Below are 22,111 nucleotides of genomic sequence, written 5' to 3' on the forward strand. Positions count from 1 at the left end.
AGGAAATAAATGTATTCCTGTTTGGAGCAACTATACTATAAAGGACTCTCTGGCTGCTTTTTAGAGATTATGTACTTACAACTATGGAATATTTATTCTAGATATAAAATGTAAATTTTAAACAATATCCCAAGTCTCAAATGGAAATAAAAATCCAACATTTAAAAATGCAAATTAAAGCAAAGCTGCAAGAAGAAATCAATTTGTATTCAGAAATTAACCAAGACAACTGGTAATATAAGAACTAAAATAATAAGTCTAATTGCATTATTTAAAGAATTATTGGAGGAAAAATTAATTAGATTGTCATGAGAAAACAAATAATAAAATGGCATCTTAGACGTTTAGAATTTCTGAAGCCTCCTCTATCAACTAACCAAGAATAGGATATAACTGTTTCAATAGATAATAACAGTTCCTTTCAGTTTACAGTGATAAAATTTAAAGCACCATTTTATTCTGCTTATGATTAAAGTTTGTCTATGGATTAGAATTATGAGGAATCTTAAATATATGGTAATATATAAAATTAGTGCCATATATATTAGTATAAACAAAAATAAAAATAAAGTGTGTATTGTATATTTATACAGAAACCATCCACTTTTGATTTCTACTTTGTTCAAAGTCTTCGGAATAACTGCAGTCATACTGCACAGTAGCTTTATATTTACCTTTATTCTGTATATATCTTAGTAAGATGCAGTTATATTTTAGCAAGAACACTCTAATCTGGGAGACTCTGACTACTGAAGGGATTATTGATAAGTATGGTTTGCCATTTTATGCTAACGATGACAGAAACGATGGTACAGATGGGACAAATAATAATTCAACAAACTTAATATATTAAGAAGTATATTTATGTCTCACAGGTTCAATGAAGATCAGGATTAATTGTTTGATTTTTTTTTTTAAGATTTTATTTATTTATTTGGCAGAGAGAGACACAACAAGAGAAGGAAAACAAGCAGGGGGAGCGGGAGAGGGAGAAGCAGGCTTCCCCCCGAGCGGGGAGCCCGATATGGGGCTCGATCCCAGAACCCTGGGATCATGATCTAAGCCAAAGGCAGATACTTAAAGACTGAGCCACCCAGGGTCCCCTTGATGCCAATTTTAAAACGTTATTGATTTATTAGTGTGCATGTCGGTTTGCTGATTCCAGTTTGAATTTCATTTGTTTATAAATCTAAAATTTATCAGGATGCTTCACAAGTTCCAAAAGACTTGCTGTCTACATCTTTAGCAAACTGACTTTATTGTAGAGCAAGTAATTACAATGATATTTGTTTACATTTTTCCTACAGCTACACCTTATCAGTTCACAGCTCTGCCAGTCACACTATTTAGTCATATACTTTAGTGACTCCTTAATGCTTTCTTTCGTGCCATAGAAAGATGATACACAGGTGGTAAATGCTGTCATCTCCAAAACATGATGGCGTTCATATTTTAAATCTCTCTACATCATGTATCCTTGTATTTCGTTTGACAAAGTGACAGTTCACAAGATGCCTTGTTGACAGCAGTCTTTGACACAGTTTGGTACCATCTTCAGGCTTAAGATAATTAACCGTGAGCTTAGTGCCACACTAATTCTGGAGGACAGCTCATGATCAATGGCATGTTTTATTATATAAATGCTTCAAGAGCCAAGTGATCAGCATAAAACTATTCATATAATTGATTTATATTATTTGAAATATACTACGTTGGGAAAGTTTACTCAATTAGTTGTATGTATTTGGATACTACCTCCAGATCAGTGCTATACACATAAAAGGATTATACAGAAATGGCTGAAAAACATGGGCTCTATTATACCATACCATTAATAATGAAAAAAGAAATCACACAGGCTGCCACTAACTTTGATTCCACAGTTGTACAGGAACTAGTGAAATACTAGCTGAACTCAAACTTGTCAATTGTTGACATAAAGTCAGTGAATATAGTGCAGAGCCTAAGGGGTGTGTGTGTGTGTGTGTGTGCACATGTGCATTTTATTTTATTTATTTAGTTTTTTTTTTCTGAATAACATTTTTAAAAATTATTTATTTCTTTTCAGTGTAACAGAATTCATTGTTTATGCACCATACCCAGTGTTCCATGCCATATGTGCCCTCCGTAATACCCACCACTTGGCTCCCTCAATCTCCTCCCGCCCCTTCAAAATCCTCAGATTGTTTTTCAGAGTCCAGAGTTTCTTCATGGTTCACCTCCCCTTCCAATTTCCCTCAACTCCCTTCTCCTCTCCATCTTCCCATGACCTCCATGTTATTTGTTATGCTCCACAAGTAAGTGAAACCATATGATAATTGACTCTGCTTGACTTATTTCACTCAGCATAATCTCCTCCAGTCCCATACATGTTGCTACAAAAGTTGGGTATTCATTCTTTCTGATGGAGGCATAATTCTCCATAGTGTATATGGACCACATCTTCCTTATCCATTCATTCGCTGAAGGGCATCTTGGTTCTTTCCACAGTTTGGCGACCGTGGCCATTGCTGCTATAAACATTGGGGTACAGATGGCCCTTCTTTTTGGGTAAATACCCAGTAGTGCAATTGCAGGGTCATAGGGAAGCTCTATTTTTAATTTCTTAAGGAATCTCCACACTGTTTTCCAAAGTGGCTGCACCAACTTGCATTCCCACCAACAGTGTAAGAGGGTTCCCCTTTCTCCACATCCTCTCCAACACACGTTGTTTCCTGTCTTGCTAATTTTCATGTGCATTTTAAATCTCTTACATACTTGGTCTCTTTGGGAAAAATGGGACAGCACATTATTTCTAATACTCTTGCAAGAAATACAGTTTCATGCTAAAGGCAGGAGAAAATCGAGACCAAAGTCATTACATATTACAGACAAAAAGAACACAGACTGGTGACAAATAAGAAAGCTGTTGCACTCCTTAACATATACATATGTGGTTATTAAGTAAATGTCTTATTTCCTTCATTTCACAAAAACATCAACATACAGTATTTGTTCTTTGTTGTATTCTTAAGATGTTTCTGGAGGACTAATTAAGGTATATCATACTCTGTAACTCTACTGTAATCTACTGATAAAAGAGACAAGGTGGTCTTACTGCACAAGAAAGAACTCTACATCTTGAGGGTATTCAATAAAATGCCAACAAAATGAAAAAAACATTACAGTCATAAAGTTTTCCCAAGAAAAGAAAAGTCTATGGCTAGTACTGAAGCAATGGTATATATTCATATTTTATTTCTGTGTTAAGGCCATACTATGAAATTTATTATATTTATTTCTTCTATTCTACATAGGCCAACAAAAGGTCAACTCATCAACTCATTATGCCAGCTCGAAGAAAAGTTAATACTGTTCTACTGTTTTAACCTTTGGCTAACATTTTCAACCTTCAGACAATTCATTTATCAGCTACTTGACATTTCTTAAACTAAACTAATTTTTTAACTAGGTAAAAAATGCTGGATTTTAAGCACTAAAAAAAGAATACAAATTGGGATATTCTAGAACTCCTTACCAATATATTAACTTCACAGAGTAATTAACTAAAAATCAGGACACTCAGTATTCATGAAATGGTGTCTTAATTACCAAATTATTTTTAAAAGTGTATTAAAAGTGGATCCAAAGTCAAGTCACTTTAACTACTTTGGTTGCTTATAAACATCTACCATATGTCATCTGTTAGGAATTGTTTTATTCCTTTGTATAAAAATATAACACAAATAATGACTTCCTTTACTGAATGACTCATGAAAACTGCAAGAAAGTATTCAACAATGTCAAAGAGCTCAGGCAAAAATGAAGAAAAATAGAATAGTTATGTGAAATAATGAGTAAAGGCGGCACAGTTGCCTGCTTAAAAGGTTTTGCTCACCTAAAGTATTATAAAAAGGAATGTTGTTCTGAAAACAACATTTCAAGAAATCAATAACAGAAACCTTATATCCTTTTTAATTGATATTATTGCCTGAAGTGTCTCCCAACTAAACTTTAGGCCCATTTTCACTTAGACAAAACAGAAAAAAAATAAAAGGCAGACATTCTAATTATTACATTAAACTCAAAAGTAACACACAATTGTTACACTTAATTTTTGAAAGGTATACTTCTGGTAAAATACTTAAAAAATGGAAGGAAATGACAGTTGATGAGCATGGAGGTTGGAAAGCACACAGTGCATCTAAGTGGCAGCCCCTTCTGCGTCAATTGGTGGTGCTGCAGGTGGGAATAGAGGACGAGGACTGTCCTATCTTGTGCTTCATCCCCCGGAAAAGGTGAGATTTCTGGTTTTGTTTTGTTTTTTTTTTTTTTTTTAATTTTTTATTTGACAGACAGAGACTACAAGTAGGCAGAGAGGGAGTCAGAGAGAGGAGGAAGCAGGCTCCCTGCCGAGCAGAGAGCCCGATGCGGGGCTCGATCCCAGGACCCTGGGATCATGACCTGAGCCAAAGGCAGAGGCCTTAACCCACTGAGCCACCCAGGCGCCCCTGGGTTTGTTTTTTAATGTAAAAACATCTAGATTTCTAAGTGGTAGCAGAAGATCAAAAATATTTTAAAACATGATGTGTATAAACACTAGTAATACACTACGGGCAATTTTATAGTGTATGCCTGTAGCATACATTCTCTCAGCCTTTGCTCTCTTCACTTTCCAATTTATGGAATATGAGAGGAAACATGGAAGGGGAAATAGGATTCAAAAAGGTAGACTACATCCAGGCAGGGAATGAAGTTGGCAAGGAAGAGAAGCAGAGGGAAAGTGATGACAGTAAAATGAGAAGCAATTTTGTTTCTTCAGAGGCATTTTTTCATCACTACTAGTACATTTCCCCATTGCTGGCACCTGATTCACTAAGAACAAAGCAGTGCATTCATTTTTGTATGATGAATTCAGTTTAAAAAAGGAAAACAAACATGAACTGATTATATTCACAAATATAGTCAATAAAATAATATGTATTTTATCTTCCCTTTAAAACAAATATATTTAGGGGCGCCTGGGTGGCTCAGTGGGTTAAGCCGCTGCCTTCGGCTCAGGTCATGATCTCAGGGTCCTGGGATCGAGTCCCATATCGGGCTCTCTGTTCAGCAGGGAGCCTGCTTCCTCCTCTCTCTCTCTGTCTGCCTCTCTGCCTACTTGTGATCTCTATCAAATAAAATAAATAAAATCTTTAAAAACAAAACAAAACAAAACAAAAAAAACAAATATATTTAAGTATAAAATATATAGTTTTAAATGAAAATTAGTATTTACCTATTGGATTAAAAACATGCATCTGCATGCCCATAGGTAGTTTTTTCCCTCCTATGTGTATATTTTCTATCTTCCGATCAGTAGTATTATTTAACGTTATTTGTATGGAGACCATCTTATCACCAAAAATACAAGGCTGCCTTGGAAAGAAATAATGTGCAGCTAGGCCTCTTCCACTCATTCGATGAAGCAGCACATGAGTTTTCACTGGTACAAAGACAGGAGTATTGACCTATTGCACATTGGAAAAACAAATAAAGATGAATTAGTAAGTACATTTATTCTCAGACAATATATAAATGATATGATATTTAACTCCTATTTTTCCTAAAGTATTATATAAACCACAATAACAAACATCATACCCATAAATATTAAGTCAGAAATTATACAAAAATGTAAAGAAACCACCTTCAAAACAGCATTTATATTTTTCTGTACTCTATAACATATATTAAAATATTTTGATAATATGTGCCTAATAAGATTAAGCTGTTGTATATTCAATTTTTTTAGAGTTTATAAACTTTTTTGTTAGTTTTTTTCCTAGGTATACTGCATTCCGGCATCTTGCTAATTTTCTTATTAGTTCTAATAATTTGTCAGTTGATTTTCTTGAGATTTTTGAACTGTAAGATACTATCATCTACCAATAATGAACATCTTGCACCTTCATTTCTAAATTCAACTCCTTGAACTTTTTTCACCTCAAATTTCTTTCACCATAAAATGAAGACTATCTTTAAGGTGGTTTCTTCCTTTGCTTTAATGATTAAAAAGAGCTTCCTTACTTTGAACTCAGGTAACTATTCACTTTTATTTTCTTTTAGAACTCTCATGGTTGCAATTTTTAATTTGTGTGGAACTGATGTACATATATTGACCTCTATACTTAATTATTTTCTTCAAATACTTAACCAATTGTCTGAATATGATTTAATGATTGGCTTTTCCTCAGTGACCTATAAATGCAAACATTCTGATTATTTATGTACTTGGAGACATTTTTGGACCTTGACTGAGTTGTTAAACCAGTACCACATTGTTTTATTTCTTGTAGCCCTATAATATGATTCAATTATTGGACAAAACAAAGTGTCTTTTATAACTCCATCCCCTACCAACGCATTAGCATTTTCTTGGCTAATTGTCTCTTTATATCCTTCTGTTGAATTTTAGCCTCTTTTAGTTAAATCTCCCTTCAATCTTGAGTGCATTCAGAGGAAACATATTAAATGAAGAAACACAGTTCTTTCTAAAATCATGTGATAGCTATCTTTTCATTCAAAGTCAAACTACTGCATATGGCTTGACCTGACATGGCAAGCTTAAAAAAAGAAAAAAAATCAATTTGTAATTAAACAAGCCTAATAAAGATTTTTTCCTAACAAGTGTGCTCTCCCAAACTAGATTTTCTATTATAATTGTGAGTACATTCCAACCTATTCAACATGTTCATCATGCCAATGATACCTGATGACATTAAAACTTAATAACACTAGTTTTTAAAAAATTGATCAACAAAACCCAAGAGTTAAATAATATCATACATACAAAAAGATAAGCAATGTCTTCTAAGCATCATTAAAATACAGTATTTCTTCTCCAAAAGCTCAACTCATAAGAGTGAGCAATTTAAAATAATCATCTTAAAATGCATAAAAGAACTTATTTATAAAACATAACAAATAATTGAGTACATTTTAAATTACGGCTATCTAAAGTAATGGGGTAACTGGCCTACGCATTCTACTTCAGCCTTTTGAGGATGATAGCAGTCCAGCATTTTAAGTTTTCAAAGCACTTCCACTTCTAAGCTTAGATTCTTTCCCATGTATAAAAATTATATTCAAAAGTCTTTTGTTTCATTGCTCACAGTAAGTTCTATTTGCTTTGCAAACTCTGAAGAGTTTAGTAGCATAACCCAAGACACCAATCTTTGGCAGGGAACATTCATTTAAAGATATAATGGACATCATAAAAATAAGCAAACACACAGAATATGTATGTGTGTATATGACTGCCCAGGTACATATACATATTATATTTATAAATTTATATTCAACAAAAATCTTAGATTCCCATGTCACTGAGGCTATGATAATCACCTTAAAAATAAGACTTCAACTGGATAATCATATTTTTCAGTATCTTATGTTTACTCCTTTAATTAGATAACATACCAGAGATAATAATTCTTATTTTATATTATTCACTGTTCCACAGACACACTGTCATTAAACCATTAAGTACATGTTGGTGCAGCCAGTTTTTCCTCTATGAAACTCATAGAAGTTTGGGCAACAAATAATTTGAGGAAATAACGTTGAAAGTTGGAGAGAAGCAAATGTAGAGTAGTAGAAGAGAAGGAGACCAGAAGCAGGGGTTCAGTTTACAAGCAGCTAAAAATCAGCACTTAAAACATCATATTAGGGCTTAGATATATAAGAAGGGTACACCCTGTGTCATGTAAGATTAGCAATATGTCTTGACTAGCTTATCGATTCTCTCTCAGTCTAATCATAGGACACATGGTCCAAATATTTCTTCTACCCTGCCTCAAAATTCTGTATCTTTATTATTATTGCTAGAAAGTATTAACAGATGTGCAAAGGAAGAAATACATAATTTTCCCCACTCATTCTATCCACACTCTATCAAGTTCAAGAAGCATTTTTAATAAATTCAGAATCTAAAGAAGGTCCATTCTGACAGTCCTCAAAGGTTAATCAGAGGTCTATATTCTTTTCTCAATAAACAGTCTCATAAGTAGCACTTTGTGGTAATAATGCATACTTTTGAACTAAAGAAAGGGGCTAACTGGAAATGTTTGATTTTTAAAAAACCTGCTTTCTAAGATCATACAGATTGTATTAAGTTAACTTCCTCCACTATCTACATGAATTACATAAGTCATCATATGTCCAATAAAACCAGTAAGTTTCATAAATCCTTCAATAATTTTCACATGCAATACAATTAATCCTGATGTGAAAGCAAGATTTTTGTTTGATATTTTGTACATTAGGCATCTATATTCCAGAAACATGTATGGTCTATGGCTGTTTATATTTTAATATGCTAAACACTGTGAATGGCTTTTGTGATTTCACATTTTATAAATATCAATAATCTTACTAACTGTACAAAATATAAGATAAAGATAACAAATTATAGAAAGACCTAAATTTGAGTTGGGAAAATGAGGGCTAACTTTGAAAAAAAAAAAAAGTATATATTTAATGAATTTGAACATAACAGATCATCTTAGGTAAGGGATGGCAGACTACAGCCCACAAGCCAAATATGGACTGTGGCCTGTTTTCATAAAGTTTTTGTTTTGTTTTGTTTTGTTTTCATAAAGTTTTATCGGAATTCAGCCATACTCACTCATTCACATATTGTTGATGGTTGCTTTTTTGCTCTGCACTGGCAGAGTAGAGTATTTGCAGGGCTTACTATATTTACTACCTGGACCCTTTATAGAAAAAGTTTGCCAACTCCTCACATAGGGGCACAGATGTTCATACTTCCTCTTCCCCTTCCCTTCTGTTATTGTTGGGAAACAAGTTCCCACAGTCTCCCATGTTTTTGGACATCTTCTGAGCAAAGGTATTGACAACTTGGCTCCTGAAACTGTTTTCAAGGATGTTTGTATAGCAAACAGCCTTTGGAAACAGGAAAATGCCTCCTTCCAGGGCAACATTGGGACAGATTTGCTACCAGCTCTTTATAAAAGGGGATCTTCTGTAGAGGTGCCTGTCCTGTAAAGCAACATACCACATGTCGAGTCATCACTGGGCCTTCATCCTGTCACCCTGTGGGAACTGGGGCTTGTGAAGAGGCACAAATGACATTACTGATGTAATAAACTGCACTTTGTCTTTTTTTTTTTTTTTTTTAAGATTTTATTTATTTGACAGAGCAAGAGAGGGGAACTCAAGCAGGCGGAGTGGGAGAAGGAGAAGCAGGCTTCCCTCTGAGTGCGGAGCCAGATCCGGGGCTCAATCCCACAACCCTGGGATCATGACCTGAGCCAAAGGAAGAGGTTTTAACCCACTGAGCCACCCAGGTGTCCTGACCTGGTTACAGTTAACTGGTGAGTCTCTTTCCCAAGATTTTTGGGTTCGGGACCTGATAAGTCAAACCTATCTCTCTCAAATGGCTAAAAGTCTGAGATTTAAAACTTTAATGTTTCTGGTCCCATTTCCTGACATATTGTTCTGTAAGAAATAAAGCAAATTTCGAAGAAAAGCACAGATGAGGGATAGAGAGCCCTGCCAGTATCTGTGGTTTCTATACTTCTTGAATCTGACACATTCCTGTCCTTCCTGAAAGCTTGGTTTCTGTGAAATACTTCAGGGTTCCTTCTAGTACCTTCCTTTTTTTGCTTAAGCTAGTTCAAATTGGGTTTCTATCTTTTAATTCCTCCAACCAACTACTGATTGGGATTAGTCAGATTTCAGGATGCTATTGGGGGAGCAGGCAATAAAATTCTAATGGAAAAATAGGCTTTCTTGCTCCTTTTCCTAAAGGCATAGTAGATAAGGAATGGAGAGACCAGAGTCTCAGGTATGTCCTCTAATTAGGTGGAACCACATGAATCTATCAATTCAAAACAGCTGAATTAGCAATCCATATGGTTCAACCTAAGAGCCTGCTTTGGTTCAAGACTTAGTCCTATCTTCCATAGGAAAGAGGAGTGCTTGATGTGGCCATCCTAACTCACTGGAGTTCTATGTTGACATTAGACAGCAAAGTAACTGCTAATAAGAAAGTACCACCTTGCCTTTCTTTGTTCTCTGATTCTGTCTCCCATGGGTATCTTGGGGAAAAAGGTGGTCTTGTCCAAGAATTGGGTATTCCAAGGCTCCTTGTCCAGTAAGATTATCACGATTTCAAATGCAAAGTAACTATTAGTTATCAATTTACTCACTCTTTCAACTAACATTTATTCAGTTAGTTGTGCCAACCACTACACTTAGGGCTATGATACAGAGACAAAGACAGAATATCCCAGTCTCCAAAGAGTTTACTTTAGTTGGGGAGAACTACGTAAATCTCTAGTGTGATAAATGCCATGACAGTGATAAACTTAGTACACTAAGAAAACACAATAGTCATAGCTGGCACGTAAGGGAGAGATCAGGGAGGGATCCATAATTACATGAATGAACTAATAAGTAAAATCTGATCACTTCTCATTATCTCTACTGTTACCATCCTGCTCTGATTCACCACCACCATCTCACATCTGGATTATTCCAGTGGCCTTCCTAGTGTTCTCCTCGCTTCTACTCTTATACCCTACTGAGCATAGATTGAACACAACAGTCAGGATGAATCAGTTACATTATGTCACCCCTCTATTCAAAATCCTCCAATGGCTCCCAATTTCACCAAGCAAATAAAAACCAAAAATCCTTACAAAGTCCTGTAAGGTCCCATATGGCCTGACCCCCTGTTGTTTCTTTGACTTCATTTTCAATTACTGTTGAACCCATGAATCACTCCACTCTAGCCACCCTTATTTCCTTGCTATTCCTTCCACACACCAGTAATGTTCCCATCACAGGTCCTTGGCAATGGTTCCTTGGAATGTACTTCCTCTACATATTCACAGTGACTCACTTCTGATTCATCTTTGCTCAGATGCAACCTTTTTAATGAGGCTTAACCTATTTGCATTTCTTCCATCTAATTTCCTTTTTCTTCTTCTATAGCCACTTAATACCTTCTCTAACACTACATACATAATTTGCTTATTTGTTATATTTGTTTTCTGCCACGGCATTTATTCCCCACCTTTATGTTCAAATGTGTAAAGCATAATTTTACCCACTTTCAGAATTCAAAGCATAATTTTACTATTTTAAATGATTACAGAGGTTTGCAGATAATATACCTCTAGTGTTGGTTTTAACTATACTTCATTTGATGCTGGGTGCTCAATTAAAACACTGTTCCTAGGGGTGCCTGGGTGGCTCAGTGGGTTAAAGCCTCTGCCTTTGGCTCAGGTCATGATTCCAGGGTCCTGAGATCGAGTCCCACATCGGCTCTCTGCTCAGCAGGGAGCCTGCTTCCTCTCTCTCTGCCTGCCTCTCTGCCTACTTGTGATCTCTGTCTGTCAAATAAATAAATAAATAAAATCTTTAAAAAAAAGGCACAAAAAACCAAAACACTGTTCCTACAAATACTACAGTCTTACAGCAACATACTCTGGTGATAAGGGGAGATTATCAATATTAATATCTGTTGGCTTTAGGATAAGACTTGACTAGAAATCTTCTGTTATGTGTACATGCAATTATAAACAAATAAAAAGATACCATATTTCTTAAAGGCACACACAAAGAACAACTTATTAATTAGAAGGACTTCTATGCTATAATCCATCAGTCTCAGAATATCTGTTTTGGATAAAAGCATTAGTTCCCATTAAATATTAAAACTTGTAAAAAAATAAACCTTGTATAACAGGATACTATAAAAGACAATATTTGAAAACATTTGTTTTGATTTAATTATTTAACTATAATGTTCAAAGAATTAAAAAGCTAGCTGCATTATAAGCAAATGATATGGCTTATCCTCACTATGATTCTTGAGGAGGTAATTAGTTCAGTAACTGTAATAACTCTAAAATAAAAAGCCTCCTTCCAGAGTTAACAGAACAAAAAGCATCAAGTTACAATGAGATAATCCTCTACAAATCTTTACACAGCATATGTTTAAATAATAAAAGTCGTTTGTGTACTTTTAGATGGTTTATGAAAATAACCAATCAATTCTGCAGACACAACATTATTTCTAAAGGAAATCTATGTGACTCATGATGCCTGTAGATACACAGAGACAAACCACACATATTTTATCAGTTTATTACAGTAAGCAAATAAGCGTGGAATGAGAGTGCACATAACTGTCTACTTAGCGCTTACTGAAACATTTATAAGAGCTGTTATCTCCCTAATAACAGACAGACAGCGTGCAATTTTAGAGAGGAGAAAAGCTTCATATTTTTTAACACTTCACTAAAAAGTAACTGAAGAGTGTAAAATGAAAAATACTCTGTGCAGTTAGCTGGTAATGGACCATATTATCAACTCAAGTTAGATTTATAGGATACAAACTAGTCACTAATAGTTATTTTATGACATAGCATGTCTGCTTTTTTTTGAGATTATTAAGATTAAAGTTGTAAAACTTCTTTTGAACATAGCCGTTCAAAATGATTGAATTATAAAATTTAAATGAGAATTGAAAAATAAAACATGGAATATCAAGTAAGTGCCTAAGAATAAAACTTGTTCAACATTTGTATTACTATTTCAAAGATAACACTTCCATGTAAAGCTTTATAAAACAATGTTTCCCAGCTTTTTATGCTTTAATTCACATTTAGTCACTTAATCATTTTTAAGTATTATCAATCTATTCTGTTTTTGGTCTTCAAAAATAGGAAGATCTGCAGTATATAAAATGCTCTCTTTGCATCTGGTTTTGTTTGGCTTATTTTATAGCAGTATATATTTAAACTTATGATTTATAAAAATGATCAGAAAACAGGTACAACAGAGATAGTTTTGTGCTTAAAATTAGTATTTTAACCAATGTATGTCTCAAGTGATAACAGCTATAATGCAGAAAGCTACAATATTGTCTTCTTTACTGAGTTAACTGTAGAGAGAGAGTCTATTTTACCTTTAACCCATAGTATTGACAACAGTACTTAGTAAAGAATAAAAAAAGGCGGGGGAAGCAAATTTTCTTAACTCTTAGCTCTAACTATAAACATAAACTCAAAGAAATATACATCATTTTCCATCAAATTTTGCTTTAAATGAATGGTTTATAATCCTAAAGCTAACCTCCTTCTTATATATGTAAATCTGGGTATTCTAGAAAGTAATGTTAATTTCTCATATTTCATTTTACTAATCAATATATACTGTGAAGAACATGAGACTTTTTTTAACCTCTTTATTTTGGTAATAATATATATTATAAAAATATACATGCAGAAATATCTCAATCCATTATCAACAAACATTTAATGAGTACCTTACTTGACACATGGTGTTAAGCAAGCATCAGCAAATTCAACCTGTGGACTAAATCCAGGCCATGGTCATTGGGATACAGCCATATTCTTTCATTTATATATTGTCTTATGTCTGCTTTGTGCCACAATGATAGAGCTGAGTGACTGTGGCCTGAAAACCTGGAAATATTTACTAACTGGCCTGCTACAAAATGTTTGCTGACCCCCTATTATAAGTTGTATTCAGTTTATATCGGTATTGAGATGAGGGGGAGATTATAATATCTTTTTATTTCTCCTCTCCAAATCTATAAGCAAATTTATAGTAAACCTATAAGCTTCAATGTCAATACATTTAATGCTTTTTACAAATCTGAAATCCAGATGCACATGATCTTTTACTTATCACTTTTATGGAAAAGTAGTTCCAGAACCACAGAAAAAGATATGTCATTCTATTCTCAGATATGTTCTGCTATTCTTTTTTTATTTCCTTTCTGACATTTGGCTTAAGGATGCTAACAAAAACAAAACTGAATCTGGTTTTCACAGAGTTTAGCAAAAATGATTCCAATAACTAATCACAACAACCTTCATCAAAACAAGAACATTTTACAGAAGTACAACACAATTATGTGTTATCTAACAGATGCGATAATCATCTGATCTTAGTAGTTTGACTGCTTTCTCTGATATCAATCACATAATATAAAAAAGAAAATGCTACTGTCCTCAAAGCTCAGGACCTTGCATTATCTTTGACACCCTCTTTATTTCCAACAATTAGTTGACTAGTCTGATGTCTCTTATATTCATATTCTTCCTTCCTATCCATCTACCACCCACTTAGTTGTATCATTTACATCTGAAACAGTAAAAAAATGTTTATTTAAAATAGAAAAAGTAATGCATGTTTCTTAAAAGTAATTTCAGGGGCGCCTGGGTGGCTCAGTGGGTTAAAGCCTCTGCCTTCGGCTCAGGTCAGGATCCCAAAATCCTGGGATCAAGCCCCGTGTCGGGCCCTCTGCTCAGCAGGAAGCCTGCTTCCCTCTCTCTATTTGTCTGCCTCTCTGCCTACTTGTGATCTCTGTCTGTCAAATAAATAAATAAAATCTTAAAAAAAACTTTCAAACTGTGTGGACAAATAAGTAAAATTCCTCTCAGACTGAACCATAATTAATAATTTGGTTACCTTATCTTTTGCTCCCTTCTTACTTCTGCTTACGCATGCAACTTGGTCACCTGTCTTTAGGATCCTTACACTTCAATCTGTACCACACACTCCCATAAAAATAATCTTCTGGGGTGTATCACTGGCATCCCAGTTAAGCATCTGACTCTTGATTTCGGTTTAGGTCATAGTCTTAGGGTGGTGAGATCAAGCCCCACATTGGGCTCCATGCTCAGCAAGGAATCTGTTTGAGATTCTCTCTCTCCCTCTGCCCCCTTTCCCTGCCCCACACTCTCTCTAAAATAAATAAATCTTTAAAACAAATCATTTTCTTAAAGTGTACCTCCCTTATGTGCTCAGCGAACTCTGGTGGAGAGTGCCAGGCTTTGAAGCTAAATAGACTAGAGCTGAAACCCTGGCTGTGCAATGTACTAATGCTTACCTAACAAACCCTATGATACTAGAAAAGCTACACTCTCTAGGAACCTCAATTTTCACATCTGTAAAATGGGGGAAACCACCGTCTATCTTCCAGGTTGCTGTAAACCTAAGCTGAACATTTAAACAAATTTGGAGGGGTGAAGGGTCTGAGGAATATAAAAGGCCCAAGTAAGAAAGTAAGATAAGATTTTAGAGTTGAAATAAGAGCATGTGGCTAAAATCTAGTACAGGTTAAAGTTACCAGAACTGAACAGATAGATAGAGAGGCTGTGAGGCTACAGATGCACAGGCTGGTAAAGTGTGCATGGAGATCTCCCAGATGAAGGTGGGCTGGAGAAATGATGTCCAAGATGCCAAGATTTTCAATGAATGTGGGTAGTGATTAAAGGTTCTCAAGATGAGAATGAAAAGAAAGGGAAGACAGTATAGTAAGATGGGATGGGCCCCTCAGAAGGAAGGAATGTGATAACAAGGGAATGATCCAGAAGCAACAGCTGCTTCACACAAACAATCTTGCTGGTAATGAATGATTTCATCAAAGACAATTACAGAGTATTATGAGTGAGGTCAGGCTGAGAACATTTTCTTTTTTTTTTTTTAAATATTTTATTTATTTATTTGACAGACAGAGATCACAAGCAGGCAGAGAGGTAGGCAGAGAGAGAGAGGAGGAAGCAGGCTCCCCGCCAAGCAGAGAGCCCAATGCAGGGCTCGATCCCAGGAACCTGGGATCCTGACCTGAGCGGAAGGCAGAGGCTTTAACCCACTGAGCCACCCAGGCGCCCCAGGCTGAGAATATTTTCAATAGGACATCAAGATCCAAATGGTGATTCCCAGAGAAAAACCAGGCTACATAACAGTACTTTGTAAAAGTACATGAGAGAAATTGGTAGCTGTTCTACGTATTTTATGGTTGGGACCACTGCATCAAAATACTGGCTTTGCTGCTTCCACTTCAATGAATTGTAACTTAGGGGACAGAGGGGATATGGATCTCATCTAGGCAAAGTCCTAGAGGAAGAAAAAGAAGTATCTTAGTTGATGTACAAATTGGAAAGGCAGTGTTATTATGGCTACTTTAATTTTAAATGTTTTTATTTTTTTTAAAAAATATTTTTTATTTTTTTTTGAGAGAGAGAGAGTGCTGGAGAAGGGAAGAGAGACAGTGAGTTACAAGCAGATTCCACACTGAGCGTAGAAACTAATCCAAGATCCAATCCCACAACCTTGAGATCAGAACCTGAGCTGTGAGCTGAAACCAAGAGTCAGCAATCAACCTACTGCGCCACCCAGGCACCCCTATGACTACTTTTAATTTTAAGTAAGAGGTCCCTCTGGGGATGCCTTCTTTGAATCTGATAGAGGATAAAAATATGTCTTTATATCGTAGATGCCAGTCAGATGTACAATAAATTGCTGAGGAATTCCTAACATAGGGTGAGGATGGGGCAATGGGTCCTTTGAGACCATAAGAATACACACATATATATTTTTTCTTATCTGTGCATAAATATTTTAAATTTTTCAGTTAGGAGGTAGGGATGGGAGGAAGAATTTGATTTATCACACAAGACGTAAGAGTCTTTGGAGTCCATGTCTGTGGTAGCAAAGCCTGCTGATGACCCAGCCTTCTCTTCATTAAAATCACTTGACTGAATTTTTCTGGATCAAGTCCTGGGACTGGGGTCTAAGTGACTGTATTCTGGCAAGAGTTCATGTATTCACAGGTTATACCCATTTCTGTCCCGTGAACCATTTTTCTTCAGAAGTAATGAAGGCTATGACTTCCTTATTGTCAGGCAGAGTTACAGCTGGCAGTGTTAGGAAAGAAAACACTAGATTTTTATGTTAGAAGATGTTCAAGTGATTTGATGAGAAGAAAATTATTTAATTTCTCTGAGCTTGAATATGTAAAATAAAGGGTAGCATATCTAATTCATTGGATTTTAAGAGGATATAGTGAGATACTGCATATAAAAGTGTTTCGTAGATGAAAGTGTTCTTTAATTATTATTAAAGACAGTGTTTATGAGCATAAGTATAAAAGCAGTGGCAGAACTAAGATTAGAACTTAGTATTTTTAAGTGTCATTTCTGTCAAGCAGTAAGCTACAATTCCTTCTTTAATAAATACAAAATACTCCTTACGATAAAAGAAAATAAAGATAGGTTGTGCAAACTAGTAGGGAGATTTTTTTTTCTCTCCTTTAGAGAATTATAGGAAGTGGCATGAACCAGTATTTATTATTTCTTTCCCAAGATTAATAATAATAATAAAAGATTAAAAATAATATTTAAAATATGATCTTAATTGTGAATCAGTATCCTTAGTCAAAGCACTTTCAAAAGCAAGCAAATCAATAAATTGAGATTAGAATTATGTTTAAAATACCACTTCTGTAATAAAGTAGGTATGTCAAAATGGATTTCAGGTGATAATTTCATAAGCACATTGAAAAGCAAAAGAATCTCAAGAGAAGTCTGAATGCTGTAACATTAGAGGAAGACCACTATGCTCTGACATATTTTACATTTTTTATTTCATCAGTGGTACAGTATTAATAAAACCTCTGGTATCTATATAGCCATCTTCAGCACTGAAATTATGGAATCCCACTTTTACTCTAGTTATAAGGAATTAACTCTCAGAATTTGAACATGTTGAAAAGAACAATGCAGAATATCCCTAAAAAAAAGTAATGAAGGTTAGTAACCTGAGGCAGCTGGATGGGACACTAGACCAGATGTCAAAAGACCTGGGTTTGAGTTTCAACTCAGCCATACATTAGTGGTGAGACCTTACCTAAATCACAACCTCATTTAACTTCTGTTTTTCTCTTCTGTAAAATGGGGCTAATTATACATATCCTGTCTGTTTCACTGAGTTCTTGTGAGGATAAAATGAGATTGTATATGTGAAACTGATTTTTAAACTGTTCGAGAAAAGGCATTATTGGGATTATTAGTAAATTGAGTTCTCAGTCAATGTTAAAATACCAATCTGTCAGATAACATTAGGTCATCAGGTTAAAAGTATGTATCAAAAAGCTGAATCACCATTGGAGAGGGGCTTTTAAAACAATATTGCTGTAATTTATTGATAGTACCATCTGAAGGCCTTTAAAAAAGTAATCCCTTCCCCCATGTCCTTTTTTTCCTCTCTGTTAGTTGTGGGTGAAGAGGACTGTTCTCTAAAAGGTTTCTAAATGATGTTGATGTTAAAAAATAAAGTATCACCATTTAACAGCCTTTTAAAGAACAGTCCCTAGTACAGTCTTTGTTAACAACTGAGGGAGGAAGGGACTATTTTTTCAAAGGCTTTTAGAGGATGTTGTTAAAAGAATATATAGTGACATCATTTAAAAGCCTTTTAAATAATAGTTCTTCTTCCCTCCCAATTGTAATGTCCTTGGCTTTCATTTATTTTGTACTACAAGCTGAAAATGGACATGCCAACATATTATTGGCCACGGCAGGCATTTGTTGGATGGAGAACGATGTATTGCTTTTAAAAAGGTCGCTGCCCAGAAATAAATCCAATTCTTCAAGAACATAGTACCATTTCTACACAGGATATTGCCCACCCACCTTATCACTGAGTTGTAGTACCTTCTGCTTGTTTTCTCTGAGTTTACTGAAGAAGATATAATGAAAACAGGAAAGAAGTCATAGCTAAGTCATTTTAAGATTTCCTGTGACATGAATGTAGTCCTACCATCTACCCACCCAAAACTGCTTGAATTAACTCTCCATCCAAATTACAACAAAATCTAACTTCAGCTCCTATTCTGTCTTTATTAAACTATTTCTGCCCACTATGCTTCTCATTTTAAACATTACTCCACCAGCAGATAGCTGGACACTAAGGGTTTCTCTCCACATTCAGCTCGCAGGGACAGGAAATATTAAGTCAACCATTTGGTTTAAAGATTATACAAAGTCAAATAGCCAGTAAGCTCTGAGATAGGTTAGGTCTGATGATCTTTTACATAAAAAAGAAACTAGCTCTAGTGGTATAATCACAGAATATGAAACAATTTTCCATCTCTTCTTGTGTTGAATCTTTTCTGAAGACTGTCATGTTAAGAACAGGAATTCCTAGACCTAAAACACTGTGAAAAAACAAGCCTTTAAAAAGTCTAAAAGCACAGCCCTCCAAATACACTGTATTTCAATTCTAAATTTTAGTGTGCTCCTTACTTTCTGCCAATCTTGCACACAGAAGTCACTTGTTAGTTCTTTATAACGTACCCAAGTCACAATAAATCATTATTTGTGATTTATCATAGTAAGTCACATGGTTTAGTTAAATGTTAAACACTACCCTCAATACATCGCTTAGTTCAAGCCCCAATTTATCCACACAACTCTTCCTGACCCTACTTCAATCCATAAAGATATTAGCTACATTCCACTTTGATATTTCCTGTAATTTAATTTTCATATTATTACCTTTATGTATTTCATTTTATAATTTGAGTTTATTCTTCTGTACCGTGTAAATAATGAAGTGCTAAGCCTAGACAATGATAATTTCTTTGCATGTTTCTGCATAATTTTTATAAAAAGTATAAGTGAGTTTTCTTCCCCAGAGGCTTATATGCAATAACTCAATTTGGAAAGCTTTTCAGCTTTTAGACCTTGAATGTGAAATGTCACCACGTCTGGCAGTAGTCTCTTATTCACTCAATAAACAACACTGAATACAAAAATACACACACATACATACCCAACTTTTGAACTCTATTGCCATAAGAACATAAGTGAGTTACCTGTGCCTAGAATTATATTTGATAGTAAACAGTTAAATATTTTAAAAACAATAAAACTTCCATTCATCTGAGATGTTTCCATTATCTATTGAGATATATCAATATTTCATTGAGAAATATTATTATAATTCTTATCTAATAAATGAAAATTGCTAAGATTTTGAAATAAAAATTCTGACTTGAACATCAAAAAGATAATAGGAGGAAGATATAAATATACAAAATTTAATCTAATATGACTGACTTGAAATTTTCAAATTTCTCTTCTTTAAAAAGGATTTTATTTATTTGAGAGAGAGAGGGAGAGTGTGAGTGGGCAGCAGAAGCAGGAGAGAGACAATCAGACTCTATGCTGAGTGCAAATCCTCATGTGGGGCTCAATCTCAAGACCCTGAGATCATGACCTGAGTTGAAACCAAGAGTCAGATGCCCAACCAAATAAGCCACACAGTTGCTCCTCAATTTGCTCTTAATTTGAGTAATTCTGAACTAGAGTTAAGTAAAACTGCTTGCCACAAGAACTGCTTGGTTAGGCGGCTGGCCATAACCTCCACAGCAGGCCTTCGTCTAAATTCTAGGAATAAGTGAATGATCACCATGGTACAATCAACACCAAGAACAAAGAGTACATGCTTATGTGTAGTGTTGGGCTCTGGGTCTGCATCAGAATGACCTCCATAAATGCCATGGCCCTACTGTGCCTCCCCTCTGCAATTTGATAGGTGAGGTTTAAATATCTGAGTTATCTTCCTCTTCATACAGGTTTTATAGATGAGATGGTATACAGATTAATGGCTCAAAGATATCCCAAGTCCTGACCCACAGAACCTATGAATACGTAATGCAGCACGGTAAGGGGGAATTAAGGTTGCTAATTAGCTGATTTTGAGATGAGATTTTCCTGATTATTTAGGTAGACCAATGTTATCATATGGTTCCTCTAAGTATCAGTTAAAGGCAGGAGAGTCAGTGTTAGAGTGATGCATTGTGAGAACAACAGTCAGTTTTTGGAAGACAGAAGGGGCCATGAGCCAAGGGATGGGGGCAGCCTCCAAAAGCTGGAAAAGGCGAGAAAAAGGATTCTCTCAGAGAGCCTCCAAAAGGAATGTAGCCATGCTCACACCTTATGATTTTAGCTCAATGAGACCCATTTTGGACTTCTGACCTCTTGTATTATAGGAAAATAATAAATTTGTACTGTTGTCAACTACCCAGTTTCTAGTAATGTATTATGGCAGCAGCAGGCAATTAATAAAGGTAATTTTGATGTCTAGTTAAAAATTACTGTTCTGCGGGCGCCTGGGTGGCTCAGTAAGTTAAGCCTCTACTTTCGTCTCAGGTCATGATCTCAAGGTCCTGGGATTGAGCTCTCTGCTCTGAGGGGAGCCTGCTCCCTACACTCCCGCCCCGCCTGCCTCTCCCTGCCTACTTGTGATCTCTGTCAAATAAATAAACAAAATCTTAAAAAAAAACAAACCTACTGTTCTGAATTCTTGTGTCATAAAACCTGTCCGTGGAGACTACAGCATGTTACTTTGCATATATCTTTCAATGGTTGATCTGTGATCTGAGAGGCATCAAAAATTCTGCTTTCCCTATAGTATATTCTCATTATGTTTAAGTTTCAACGAGCAGAGACACTAATAAATTTGAATGTCTCTCAAATCTGGGTAGTTATTTGTCAGAATCATTTAGGGCTGTTGTTTTTTTAAAATCCCTTCCCCTAAATATCCCTTACATAAGTTTAATGATCACATTGAGTTGGTTTTGATGTGCTTTGTTAACTGATAGGTACTGAGGACCAATGAAAAAATAAAAGATAAACTGTCTTCCAAAGGCCCCAATTTAATGCACTGCTTATTATATGAGACTGCCTCTTACTCTTCTTTATTAATATTTATCAGTCTTTCTGATAAAACATGCATATACAAACATTTTATATGAGTTTTATACAGGCAAAAGGGGGTTATAATAAGTAGTACTAGTCACAGACATTTGGGTGATGAGGCAACGAAACAGAGAAGTTTCAATGGGGGAAAAGGAAGGAATGAAAGCAATATGAGACGGTTTGGGTAGGGCAGAACAAGTTTAGGATAATGAAAACTTAGGTTATAGAGAAAGTGGGTAGATACTAAAAGAGCAATAATCTTAAAGAAACTCTTAAAAATGTTACTCTCTCTTCCTCTCCCTCTGCCTCTGCCTTTGTCCCTCCCCACTGGGCATGAGCAAGTGAATAAGGACAGAGGGAGAGGGATAAGGAGAAGCAGATTCCCTGGTAAGCAGGGAGTCTGACTGGGGACTGATTCCAGGACTCTGGGATCCTGACCTGAGCCAAAGGCAGACGCTTAGCCAATAGAACCACCCAGGCACCGAAAAGTCATATTTTTTAAAAGGTTACATACACTTTGCCACTGTTCATGTCAAAGT

General features: G+C 35.4%; 1 protein-coding gene across 4 annotated transcripts in view; it reads right to left on the bottom strand.

Annotated features, from left to right (window-relative positions):
- Positions 1–22,111, bottom strand: part of AP3B1 (adaptor related protein complex 3 subunit beta 1) — a 284,409-nt gene that overhangs the window by 30,883 nt on the left and 231,415 nt on the right. For all 4 annotated transcript variants that reach the window (XM_059418118.1, XM_059418119.1, XM_059418117.1 and 1 more), the window contains one exon: positions 5,258–5,489. In XM_059418118.1, the coding sequence (XP_059274101.1) occupies positions 5,258–5,489 (232 nt within the window). The remainder of the gene's footprint in view (positions 1–5,257; positions 5,490–22,111) is intronic.

The sequence above is a fragment of the Mustela nigripes genome, chromosome 12 (genome assembly GCF_022355385.1).
Source record: "Mustela nigripes isolate SB6536 chromosome 12, MUSNIG.SB6536, whole genome shotgun sequence".
Classification (NCBI taxonomy): domain Eukaryota; kingdom Metazoa; phylum Chordata; class Mammalia; order Carnivora; family Mustelidae; genus Mustela; species Mustela nigripes.